This window comes from Schistocerca nitens, chromosome 5, assembly GCF_023898315.1.
Source record: "Schistocerca nitens isolate TAMUIC-IGC-003100 chromosome 5, iqSchNite1.1, whole genome shotgun sequence".
Lineage (NCBI taxonomy): Eukaryota > Metazoa > Arthropoda > Insecta > Orthoptera > Acrididae > Schistocerca > Schistocerca nitens.
This window is the reverse complement of record NC_064618.1, coordinates 670,512,527-670,526,582: the sequence shown is the minus strand read 5'-3', so window position 1 is coordinate 670,526,582 and position 14,056 is coordinate 670,512,527. Positions and strand designations below refer to the sequence as shown.

General features: G+C 37.4%; 1 protein-coding gene across 1 annotated transcript in view; it reads right to left on the bottom strand.

Moving 5' to 3' along the window:
- The window catches only part of LOC126260913 (aldehyde dehydrogenase 1A1-like), a 36,440-nt gene extending 23,041 nt beyond the window's left edge, over window positions 1-13,399 (bottom strand). Inside the window, exons 1-3 of the mRNA XM_049958372.1 lie at window positions 13,244-13,399; window positions 12,136-12,240; window positions 11,938-12,039 (exon numbers count right to left, since the gene is read on the bottom strand). Coding sequence (XP_049814329.1) covers window positions 11,938-12,039; window positions 12,136-12,240; window positions 13,244-13,276 — 240 coding nt within the window. The 5' untranslated portion in view covers window positions 13,277-13,399. The remainder of the gene's footprint in view (window positions 1-11,937; window positions 12,040-12,135; window positions 12,241-13,243) is intronic.
- Between the last annotated feature and the right edge of the window lie 657 nt (window positions 13,400-14,056).

The following is a 14,056-nucleotide window of genomic DNA, read 5'->3' as shown; positions in this document are numbered from 1 at the left end:
ACCAAATTGACATTTTGTTAGTACTTCACTTTTGAGTATACTCTTGAAATACATTACTTTTTCAAGAATTTTGTGTAAAGCTGTCAGAAGTGAGATTGTGCAGTAGTTGTTAGCATCAGATCTATCCCATTTTTTATGCAATGGTTTAACAATAGCATATTTCAGTCTATCTGTAAACAGGGCAACCGAGAGCTACTACATATGTGGCTGAGAATCCTACTTATTTGTTGGGAACAAGCTTTTAGTACTCTGTTGGAAATGCCATATATTCCATGTAAGCTTTTATATTTGAGTGAATTTATTATTTTAGTAATTTCAGTAGGAGAGGCGGGTTGAATTTCAATTTTATCAAATTGCGTAGGTAATGCCTCTTCCATAAACTGCCTAGCATTTTCTAATGAATAGCTGGAACCTATTTTCTCTACAACACTTAAAAATGATGTTTTCTACTTCTGACTTCTTGTTAACAAACTTTTCATTGTGTTTGGTAGAAATACAGCCTTCCTGTGCTCTCGGTTGCCCTGTTTCCCTTTTCAAAATATTCCAAATTGTTTTAATTTTATTATCAGATGCGCTAATCTCAGACATAATGCACATACTTGTGGACTTTTTAATAACTTTTATTAGTACAGTGCAGTAGTTTATATAATGTTTCATTGTTTCGGGATCATTACTCCTCCTAGCTATAAGATACATTTCCCTTTTCTGTTTACAAGATATTTTTATCCCTTTAGTAAGCCATGGCGTTTTACATGGTTTCTTACAATTATATTTCACTGTTTTCTTAGGGGAACTGTTTTCAAATATACTCACAAAGGTATCATGAAATAGGTTAAATTTTAAATTAGCATCATGTTCCCTGTACACCTCATCCCAGTGCAACTGTTGCAAGCTTTCCCTAAAATTATGAAGTGTTAAATTGTTAATGGAATGCACTATATTGGAGGACTGTTTTGCATTACTGTATGGAGCTATATCATATACTGTAACTAGCTGTGCAGCATGATCAGACAGACCATTCTTAACAGGAAAAGCTTTTATTTGATTAAATTTATCTTGGTCTATGAAAACATTATATGTCAGTGTGCTGCTTTCCTGTACCACCTGAGTAGGAAAAAGAATAACTGATGTCAAATTGAAAGAACCAAGTAATACTTCAAGGTCAAGATTTCTATCTGACTCTCTCAGAAAATCTGTTGAAATCCCCACAAACAATAATTTGTTTTCCTTTGTCTGACAGGTAGCACAACAAAGCATCCAAGTTTTTCAGAAATAGTTGAAAATTTCCCAATGGGGATCTATACAAGGCTGCAATTATAAAAGTGCCTTTATTTGGTTTAAGCTCACATGCACATGCTTCTAAGTGTTGCTCTACGCAAAATTTTTTAGTTTCCAAATTTTTCACACTACAACAGATTTTAAAATATATGGCAACTCCTCCTCTCTCAATAGCGTCTCTACTTACATGAGCTGAATGCTTATATCCACCTACATTTACCATTTCCATACCTATGACTATATGATGTTCAGACAGGCACAGTACAGCTATTCCACCTTCAGTTTCTAAATCTTCTATACAAAGAAGAAGCTCATCTACTTTGTTTTTTAATCCCCTGATATTCTGATGCAATATATTAACATTATTTTTTAGTGTGCTTTTATGTGAATCTTGTGACATACTAACATTATTGTTCACTGTGCTGTTAGGACAATTTTGTGATGTTTTCACATCTCTAGTACCTGCCTGTCTGAACGTTTCATTAAGCTTAATTTCAGTCAATGTAGGAAGATTGGATACTGAACTTAGCCTATAAAAGAAAGTACTCCCATGAGTTTCAGTGCCTCCCCCCCCCCCCCTTTAAAGATTATTTTGCTATCATCCCAGCCAGTTTACCCTTCCCTTTCCTACTGAGATGCAGGCCATGTCTTGTGAAGTCCCACCTACCAATACCATCAACAGGAACCAAACCTGTGCTTGACAAAGTAGCCACCCGAAGCAGTTGATGTGAACGATACATAGGGATGTTTCCAGAATGAGATTTTCACTCTGCAGCAGAGTGTGCACTGATATGAAACTTCCTGGCAGATTAAAACTGTGTGCCTGACAGAGACTCGAACTCGGGACCTTTGCCTTTCGCGGGCAAGTGCTCTACCATCTGAGCTACCAAAGCACGACTCACGCCCGGTACTCACAGCTTTACTTCTGCCAGTGTCTCGTCTCCTACCTTCCAAACTTTACAGAAGCTCTCCTGCAGTTTTAATCTGCCAGGAAGTTTCGATACATAGGAAGGTTGTAATATATTCCTACAATCATCATTTAAAATCAGGTCATGTAAAATTCCTTAGTAAACTTTATCAGGATAGTTTACATCTATTTTCAAGAGTGTGCCAGTTCAATTTCTTCCGTATCTCTGTGACACTCACATGGATTAAACAAACCTGTAAGCATTTGTGCTGCCCTTCTATGTATATATTCAATATCCTCTGTTAGTCCTATTCGGCATGGGTTCTACACATTTGAGCAGTATTCTAGAACTGGTCACATGAGTGATTAGTAAGCAATCTCCTTTGTAGACCGATCGCACTTCTCCATTATTCTACCAATAAACTGAAGTCTACCACCTGCTTTAGCCATGAAGGAGCCCATGCATTCATTCCATTTCATATTCCCACAAAGTGTTACACCCAGTTACTTGCATGAGTTACTTAATTCCAAATGTGGAAGGGCGTGAACACATTTTACAGCATTGTAAGCTGCATACATTTGAGGAAGTGTTAGAAGATTGTATCAGGACAACAATTAAAAAGCACAATAGTTGCTGAACCAATAATATTTTGTTGTTTGTGATGGTTTCAAAGTAATTCCATCTTCAGGCATACAATGTAATGTTAGAAACAATGTATTACAATTCTGGATAAGCAGTCATTCAAAAAATTAAAATGTAAGAGAAAACTCATGACTGGGCATTACTCACCAAAGGCATGAAAGAACTCTCTGTGGTCTGTCGAACAAAAGTTCTGTGTCCTGCTGTATAAAACAGTGTTCCTGATAAGTTAACAAAACAAACACTATCTGCAGAATGATGAAACACCTAAGAAATATTAAGAGTACAAAAAGGACCACACAATATGGGAGAGAAACTTACACAGGATCCCAACAGCAACCACACTCATGCTTGTCTTGCTTACTAACAGGAAAAATGTGAACAGCTGAGGGGACAGACCAGTGAGAGCATGTGCCTCATGTTACACAACAAAGCTGTTGCATGAGCTAAGGTAGGTGAAAGATTTAAAACTACAAGTGGAGAAACAAAATAAAAGAGTTTGGAGACTCTAAATAAACACTAGGGAGGAAGAGATGTCATACAAAGTTGTGTGACCACCATATTAACCAGTTTTACAGGAAAAAAATCAGACCAGTTAACAAAATTATGTTTAAGAGAGGAAATGCTCCAATACAGACAAAACATTAAAAAAACAAACTTAACCATTAACTTGATGTAAGTTGTAATTAGCTAAAACATTTTTTATGTCACAAATATGTACACTTATTAATAGTTTGACAGGGGTGAGAGTGGAGGCTTCTTAGAATATCTGACTCTGTAAGTACATTGAGTGTGGAACCTATACCTTCAGTGTGCAAGACTACCAAGTCACCATTAAACTGTTGTAATTCATACTGGCAATCAATCAAATGCATAGTCAGAGCTGACCTGGAGTTAGCAACATCTTTATGTTCTTTAAATCTAATATGACAGTTCCTTCCTGTATGACCATTGTATTTGCCCTGCATTACAATCAACATGATAAACAGCAGATCCTTCTTATATGCTTCACAGCTTTTTAACCTAGTGCCTGAACTTCAAGGTACAAAATATCAGAACAATATTGGCTATCAAAATTTTTCTTCCGATCTCCTGAGATGTGTAACAAATCCTACAGGACCTAACACTGCTCTTTCATTTACGTGTCATGAAAGGGACACTTTCTTTCACACAACATACACTTAAGTTTTGTTTCTTATGTTTAGCCTGTGATTGAACATATCCTCTTCCATTTGTAGTTTTGTTAACAGATCTGATTTTTTTCTACAAAATTTGTTAAAGTGCTGGTTACACATCTTTGTGTTTTATATCTAGATGTACAGGTTCTCTTCCTCCTAGTGATTAATGGTATGCTTACTCTTACTTGGTTTCCCTGCTCCTGATTTTACACCTTCCACCAACCACAGCTGCACACAACTTTCTTTGCATCACATGTGGTATGCACTCTCACTGGTCTCTTCCCCCTCATCAGTTTATGGTTTTCCTGTTAGTATGGCCAGATGACCAAGACAGTGATTGCTGTTGAGATCCTAAGTGGCTTTCACATATTGTATGCTCTTTTTGTTAAGTATTTTGTGCTTTTTTTTCGCATTTGTTGTTGTGGTAACAGACCACAGAGGGTGGAAGACAGCCTTAGTTTTATATGCTTTATGTGGGTAATGCCTGATCATCATTTGCTGCTGTCAAATTTACATTTTCTGAATCATTGCTTATCCAGAATTGTAAAGTATTGTTGCCATTATTGAAGTGTATCAGAAGATGGAATCATATTATTCCAAAATCATCCATAAACAATAAAACATTACTGATCAACAAATGTTACTGTTTTCCTAATTCTGTGAAAATGGACATGTACAGTTGCAGTTGCCCTGTGAAAAGAGCTCTGAATGTGCACTGTCATAAAGCAGCACAACTGTGGGGTAATGGTTTGTGGACAACAGCATTCATGAAATGCACTGGCCTGCCCAGAGTCCCAACTAGAACCCAATGGATCACTTTTAGGGATGACTTAGAATGTTGACTTCACTCCAGATCCACACATTTAACATCACTATCTCCTCTAATTTCAGCCCTTTAGGAAGAACAGGCTGCCATTTCTCCACATACATCCAGACACCTTACTGAATGAGTCCTCAGCAGAGTTCAAGCCACCATAAAGTCAAAAGCTGGACACACCTCATATTGATATCTGCTAAAAGGTATCCAGATCATTTCGATCAGGTTTTATATATGCAGATCTGGGACTCTCACACACAGAAAATCACATGCATGCAAAGTAAGGTGCAGAGAGTGTTTGCATAGTGCATCGTTCCAAGTTGGCTTAATTTGCCTCAACTCAGCTTGCATGGTGAAGCTGCCAAATACACTGATAGACAGATTATTCAACACTGTAATAGGTCACTTCATGACAGTTACTACAATAATGGAACAACATGATCCTAAAAAAGCAAATGTTTCCAAAGAACCATTTAAACTGGAGTGGAAACTTTAGTATTTTTGGTTAGTTGTGATGATAATGCCAAAAATAACTGTGAGTGTAAGAAAATCATCTACTGAAAGACACTACAGCAAATTGCATTCAGCAAAGTATAGTGAAATCGTATGGGACACCAGAGAGGAAAAATTAAGGAAGTTGCAAATCATTCAGAAGACAGGTCTGTATCCACAATTGAGATTTGTACGAGCAATTTAGCATGCCTGCCAACCAAAATATGTTAATGATCCCGCAAAACAAACTGAAGACTGTCTACATTCCCCTCAAATGTATATTTGTTTTTGTTTTTCCTTTTGTTATTCCTAACACACAATTTTTTCCCCCTCTAAGTTAGTACAAAGGAGATGATACGTGCTGTGAATGAAGTCTTAGAGTTAGCTACACAGTTGTTCTACATTTGGCAAGAGCTGGGAAGCTGTTTGTGTCAGGGTCATTAATTATCATATTTTGTTGGTCGTGGCAGAGACAATGAATCCCACATTAGCTCCCACATATGGAAAAACACCACTTTCCAATATGACAGTATTGAATCAGTAACACTGCTAGGAATCTGCATGAACAATTTGCAGACAAAACTGAAAACCTCCTGTCAAAGTCCATTGCACTTGAGTCCACGGATATTAGCAACAAGGCTCAGTTAACCCCCTCTTCCCCCCCCCCATGGTGTGTATGATGACTTACATGTAATGGAAGAGTTCCTAGATTTCTATGATTTTGATGAAGGATAGTGCCACAGGAGCAGATATTTTAGAAGTGATCAAAACGGCAGCTGAAGGAATAGGACTCACTTGGGAAAAGCTGTTTTCTGTAACTGCATATGAATTGCCCGCAATGTGCGGTAAAGTAAAAGGGTTTATTGGCCTAATGCAGGAAAAAAATAACATTCCAAATTTACCTTATTGTCATTGTTTTGCACACCAAGAGGATCTTTGTACAAAAGTTGTCCACCCTCAATATGTGATGAATGCAATAGTGTGTATCATGAACTATATTCATTCTCATAGGCTCATTCAACAGTTCGAAGAATCTCTTTATTTAATTTGAAGAGGAGTATCCAGGTGTCCCCTGCCATGCTGAGGTGCACTGGGTGAGCAAACAAAGAAATATTTCCCAAGTTTTTCAATTATCACACCATGACTCATTTTTGGTGGGCAAAGGATGTCTGGAGCCACTTTTGCCTGTCCCTGAATGGGTAACTGATTTAGGATTTTTAGCAGACATTACGGCTCTTCTAAATATTTAAATCTGAAACTCCAAAATGAAAATAGTCTCATCAAAGATATGATTGGCAAAATAAAAGCTTTGTAATATAAACTTCAGCTCCTAGAAGATAACCTTTCAGAGAAAAGTACACAACATTTCCCTGAGCTAGGTAAGCGGGAAGGATCACACTTTGATAAATACCTTGTGGTGCTACAATCCCTTGAAAATTAATTTAATGACAGATTCCAGATAATGTACCCATATGTTGACAACAGCAAAATAAAGCTGATTTTGTTAAATGTACATGGTGTAACATACATGAAAAACAATAGTTAACATTACCTGTGTATTTAGAACGTACCTCTTTTTAGTACTTCAACTTTATACATTACTTTTATTTGTTAACATTTGGTTTTGTTTGTGTTACAAGAAATTACTAACTTGCAGCCAATACTTGATGTGTTTGTAATACTCTTTTCGACAGCAATTTAAAAACCACCTCTTGATTTACATTTTGAACTAATCAATTTGCAAACTGGCGATAGCAGAAAGAATTTACTTTACAATATCAAAGATTTGGTCAAATTCTACCAGAATTTGATGAAGGATGAATTTCCTAATCTGCACAGTGAAATGAAGATTATTTTTGTATCCACATGTGTACATGAAAGTTTTTTTACATTAGATTTCAAGCAAGTATTTTTGATAGAAATATAAAAAATGCTCCAAGAATTTGTCAGTCAATCCCTTATTCCAGATCTTAATAGCAAAATGGCAGATAAAAAAAGTTTTGGTAATGGCAGGATAGGTGGAACGAGCGACACAAATATAAAGAAAGAGAGAGTCAGCACTATTGCACAATGTCAAGGAGTGGAAGTTTGCACTACCATCAACATAGTGAAGTCATCTCCTGCACTCAGAACTGCACAATGTGCTGCTGCAAACATCCTGATGTCGATGACACAAATTTTCTTCACAGTGGTAATGATCAGAATGATACTGTGAGCTTGTCTCCAGAGCTCTGGAATGTTAAATGTTTCTGAGCAGTTGGAAATTTGATGGTGCCAGTCAGTACCTCCTTCGCCAAGGTGTTTTAGCAACTTTAAATGTACATTGTGTACCCCAACAGCTTTGCATTATTTCAGAGATCAGATACCATTAGCAGTTTGTTTTGCAGTGCTGTTGCACAACAGCACAGATACATGCAGGTCATCAGACAATTTCTTTACTACGGATCTGGCCTCCTCGCTATTGTGAGTGAGTCGAGATCTATCATCAGCTTACATCCTCACCTCTGTGAGTGGACCCTGTTCTCTTCATTAGTCTCTCACCCAACTTCCTTATTACATCCGAGAAAGGGTATTGCTCAAGCCCATAAAATCATCAGATGACCTGAGAAATTTTTGGCCAATATCTTAACATTGCCAGTCATTCAGGATATTTGAACAAATTATTTTGTCATGGCTTATACCACTCATTAAAGATAAGTTCATTAGAGAACAAGCTGGCTTTTGACAAGGGTGGTTTTGCACAGTGTGGGTTTACCCGGCTTTGAGAAAGGTCTTGTTAATGATGTCACCTTAGTTGTTCTGAGTGCAGCCTATGACACAGTAAATATTGGGAGACTGCTTCCAAAGGTGTACAATACAGCAAAAGATTACAGCTTTATGAAGATCACTGAAGAGCTGCTGAGCAACAGTAACTTCTATGTTAGCTTTCAAAACATCAAAATTTAGTGGTAGAAAGCAAAAAAATGGTCTTTCCCAAGGAATCTTTCTTTCTCCCACATTATTTAGCCTTTATACCAGTAACCAGCCACGTAATAAGGGTTGCATCTTATTTATTCATGCAATCTACCCCTCTCGACCTAAGACATTTGAGGCATCGAAAGACAACTTCTGTCTGCTCTTACCTAACTGAGACAGTATTAGGAAGTCAACATCCTGAAGCCAAATCCAACCAAAACAGTAGTCAGCACTTTCCACCTCCGCAACAAACAAGCCAACTACCAGTTAGAAGTCTTACAGCTCGGAACTCCTCTCAAACACAGCTCTACCCTTGATGGCAGATTGACATTCAAGGAGCAATGTGACAGTACCAGAATGAAGGACACAGCACAAAACAATGTCTTAAGAAAAATAAAAGGCACAAGTTGGGGAGCGAGCCCACATGTGCTTTAGATGTTGGCTCTAGCCTTGTGTTACTCGGCAGAAGACTAGGCTTCCCCTGGAAAATACCAATCCTGCCACCCAAAACAGGTTGACATTGCTCTTCATCAAACTAGCCATCAGCTGACAGGATGCTTGACGCCAGTTCCAATTGAGAAGATCCAAATTCTGGCTGGAAGAGCACCACCAAACATTAGACACATAGCAACAGCAAAATCTAAAAGGAGCAAAATCCACACTTATGATAAGACACTTTCATGTGTCACTGCTCAGTGTCTTTGCAGCAGATCAGAGCTAAAAGTGATTGAATACCACTGCTCGAGTAGCTACCCCCAGGAAACATCTGCTCATCACTCAGTTGCCGTCAAATGGGAAATGGCTGAAGTAAAACTGCCGTGTTGAAATGGGGACTCTGTGATAACCAAGACGAGTAGATGATTAGCCATTTCCTTCACTGCCCTGCATACACCATCTCCTCGGGCATCATGACACAAGAGAATGTGGCATCAGCAAGCCCAACAGCACTACACACCCTACTGAGGCACTACACTTCATTTATATGGTCATTATTGACATGTGAAGAGAAGGAGCAGGAGTAAGTAATAATGTCAGTAGACTTAAAACTTGTGTTGAAAAGATCATCACTCAAACATCCTACTGGTTTGAAGGAAATGGTATCTTGCTGAAAGAAAACTAAACTCTGAAGATGGTTTTCTACTCTCAAAGACAGGCTTCTAGCAGATTATCTAAGTATGTTAAATTTTTGAGGGTATTTTTAGTTTATGAATTATCTTGTGGTCAGCACATAAAATATGTTAGTAGCAAGTTATCGAGAGTGATTTATTCATTTAGGCAACTTATGGGTTGGTATCTTATTTATTTATTTATTTTATTTTCATCCAACATCAACTGATTACAAAATTTTTATGTTCCATCTTCTGGATTAGTCAGAGCTTTATTTACTAGAGTTACATATTATATACGTGGTATTATTATCTACACAAATTTTTCTAAATTCAGTCGAGAAAATAATGTTACATTTATGAACTATACATAAAAACAATTTGCTATTGCAATACACAGATTAAGAAATTTGCAGTTAGGGACACAGACTTCAGATCTGTGATTTATATTTTTAGAAAAAAGTCTTCCATTGCACAAGTGTACTAAGTCTAGAAATTAATCTATTGAATACACAGGATTGTTTGGGAGCCATAATTTTAATATATTTTTTAATTCTGTTATGGGTAATTTGTGGATATTATGGTGGAAGCAATTTAGTAATTTAATGAAACTTCCTGGCAGTTTTAATCTGCCAGGAAGTTTCATATCAGCACACACTCCGCTGCAGAGTGAAAATCTCATTCTGGTAGTAATTTAATGCCTGCATAGTGAGGGCTTTTCTTATAAAGTGTGGTTCTATGAGAGATATTGTGATGTTTATCTCAACCTCTAGTGTTGTAGTCATGTATTTCTTTATTAAGTATTCTGTTACAGTTTACTGCCATAATCATACAGATTATGAACAGTTCGTATTTTACATTCTTTAAACAAAATTCAGCAGGATTCCCTGGCACATTTCTTTCCTATAATTCGAAATGCCTTCTTCTGTAGGATAAGTACTCTTTTTCATATTATCTTTACTGCTAGAACCCCATATCTCTATCCCATAGCTTAGATGGGATTCAAATAGTGCAAAATATGTTTGCCTCAAAGTGGTAGTGTTGCAAAAAGGTGTCAGTTTTCTTAGAGCATATATGGTAGTAGATAGCTTCTTGCAAATATCATATACATCATCATACCAATTTAACTCTGCATCAAGTGTCAGGTCAAGAAACTTGGTTGAGTATTCTTTTTTAATCTATTCATCATCCATTAAAATTTGGTTTCCACGAGTTTGCCTCCCAAGATAAAATTCAATATAGACTGATTTATTTGTATTTAATTTTAGTTTGTTTTCATTAAAATACTGCAGAATAATGCCTGCTGGAATATTAGATTCCACTTCAAGTTGTGAACAGCCAGGATTATGGCATATTACTGTGGTATCATCTGTGTATAAGATAGCTTTAGTGGTGTTTGTTATAGACTGAATAATATCATTAACATAAATAATAAAAAGAAGTGGTCCTAATAATGACCAAAATTAATGTTAGTAGTGTTTGATTTATATGCTCCCTTTGTAGTACTAATAGTAACTAACTGCTTCCTATTTGTCAAATAGGATCTAATCACATTATGGGCTGTCCCTGAAATTATGTTACCACTTCCTGTTTTTTCATTTTTCGAAAGCATAATATCACACGGTATTATTCTGTGGGGAAGCTGTTTGTTTGTAAGACATCTCTAACATTACAGAAAAGTTATTAGAGTAGTAGTTACATCAAAAATGGCACACTGTATACCTTTGCTTTTTGAACAAAAAATCATGACAAAAACAGTTTTTTGTTTTAATTTATATGAAGAAGTAGTTCCCAGAAGCAGAATGCAGAGAGAATCTACAATGTTACAACAATGATGAATTATAATCCCTTCTACAGACTTTTAAAAACAATTAATAGTTATAAACTCATGAGGCACAAATTATTTAATAAGCTTCCACAAACTGTACAAGATTTACCTGAATAAGCATTCAAACACTTCATGACTAGTTATTCACACATCCATCCCACAAAATGAAGGAATTTATCAATTGTATTATAGTACCCACTGTGTGACATTGCCTATTGCTGTAATGGCCTAATGACAAGATTCTATTCCTGTGCAGTTGAAAACCAACTAAAACAAAATTGCTCAACCAATTTGAGTCGAGTGTTGAACTGAGGAAGAAGAAGATTAAGAAGGGGGAAAACTGATGAATCAAAATTACTTTTCCTCTTTTCATTCATTCACTGAATGCTTTATAGCATTAAAAACAACAGGCCATAGTCCATGCATTAGTGGTCAAATATGGTACAACAGATTACCGAGCTCTATAAGGTGCCAGATAGGGAACTTATTCAAAGTGAAACTGAAATATTTCTTGATTGACATGTGTTTAAATTCTTTAAGTGAATATTAATATTAAACTAAAATAAATTATTGTATATATATATATATATATATATATATATAGCATGACATAGTTATGGACTACACATTATAATACCAGCTTTTGAACTGTGCTGAAGTCAGCTATACAATCAAAACCTTGATGTTGGGAGAGGAGTTGTAGAAAATGTCAATAGTTCTGAATTGTAATATTTACCTTGTGCATCAGTACTGCTCGCTTTGAAGCATCCATTGTCCTCCATTCTGAACCCCTCTTGAATGCTGCTTTGGCTGCAGCAACTGCTTTGTCTACATCTGCCTGTAAGATTCAGTTTCATCACCAATCAAAGAAAGCTGTGTTTACGAGTTGAATAAGCATTTTTTCGTAAGAATGAGAAAATTAAAATTTCTGTACCTTGTCACCCTCTGAAACATCAGCAATTTTTTCTCCATTTGTGGGGTTGTAAACAGGCAATTTCTTCCCGGAAACTGAATCAACAAATTCATTGTTGATGAATATCTGAAAAAAAGGATTATGTCTGTTACGTTGCCTTCAGACTAAAATACAGAAAACAACAAAATATGAAAACTAAAATCAAAAACTGTTGAAGGATTCACTCTGGTATTGCACACACACACGCACACTTTTTTTTAGTGTGGGGAATGACAAGTATCACACTTCCCCATTTTCTCGTTCCACAATCAGTACTACCGTACAGCATACTGACGCTGTGTGTCTATGAGCGATGTCCAGATTGCTTGAAGTCTGCAAATATTTCGCTTCATCCGACCAACTGTAGGAGTTATTAGTTAACAACCTACGGGAACGGTTCGAAATCTGTCTTGCTCTAAGTGCAGCGGCTTATTTCAGTTTCTCTGTTTCAGCCATTATGTTTACAGTCATTCCTAATTTCATCATAGTTAGCCCTCTCTATCAACCCCCTGGCCGTCGTTTTTCCACATCTCCTAGATCTGGAAAAACCGGTTTTCGGATTCGGAGTGGTCACTATTCACTGGGAGTCAACAAAGAAAACATCAAACGAACTCAGAGACGTGACTATATAATTGTAACGGGTCCCTACAATCCATGTGATAGTTTAACAGATGCCCAGGGAACGTGAGGAATTTTTTGGAAGAAAGATGAGGTTTTTGCGAAACTGTCTAGGGACGAATTTGGAGAAATAGTACCCGAAGAAGGCATCATTTATTCTACTCCACCGTCGCCAACCTCGCGTTGAGCCTAATAGACTAAAAGAAAAGAGATCAGGCACTTAAAGCGGCATAAAGACAGTTAACTTTCCTAGTTCCATACGCGTATGGAATAGTATATGACTGTCGCTAATACTGGTACGAAGTACCCTCGGCCATGCACCATACAGTGGGTTCCAGAGTATATCATTAATACAGTTCCCTACAGACAATACAAATTTCTATGTAGTCCATTCTTGCGGTATTTTCTTCTTTAAAAGAAAGCACTGTTGGCGACAGCTATGATCTTGACACTTCGTACATCCAGCACTAACCTGTGTGTACTTGATGCCCACTTTTTTCGCCATGATGTTGAGAATTTGGTCCTCTTCTCTCCACTACCGGCCTCTTCCAGCAGATGACACAGTGTAAACAGGGCGGGCAGCTTAACGTAGTATTTATCCTGGACCCGCCTTCTTCCCCTGCGCTACTCACACGCCCCCCACTCCTTCCTCTTCCCGTATCAGGCAGACGCACCTTCCCCTCTTCGCTAACAGCTTGGGTCCTAATGTGATGCTGTATCAAACTGCAAGTCACTCTGTATGCTTCATTGTGCAATCTTCTGTAACAACGTTACCGTATTATCTGTTTTTCCACTCCCATAATTTTGTGTGATCTGTAAGGGTATACAGATGAGCTGTTGTTTCCACAGTATGTATACATTGGAAACAACTCGGCTGTATACCCGGAAGCGTAGAGGTAAACATTATTTTGTGCTTTGCAGTCAAGCGCGGATCCAGGGTTCGGTTCTTTGGGAGTAGAGGTAAGAAGGCGTCACAATCTGTTTGTAATTTAAGAGGATTTTCAAAATACGTTTCGTCTTCGCCGTCTCTGACGACGGATGAGAATTACTCCTAAACCCTCTTAAGAGTTTTTTGTTGTTGTTCAGTACGTAGGTTACTATCGCTGTGGATCACATTTTCTCAAACTTTTTACTCGGCAACCTCTATCGTACATGCGCGTTTCCTCACGATCTACTCTAAGTTTCTACATTTGCATCCACACACTGCGAACCACTGTTAAGTGCATGGCAGAAGGTACATCCCATTGTAACAATTACGCGGGCTTCTTCCGTTTATAGAACGTGG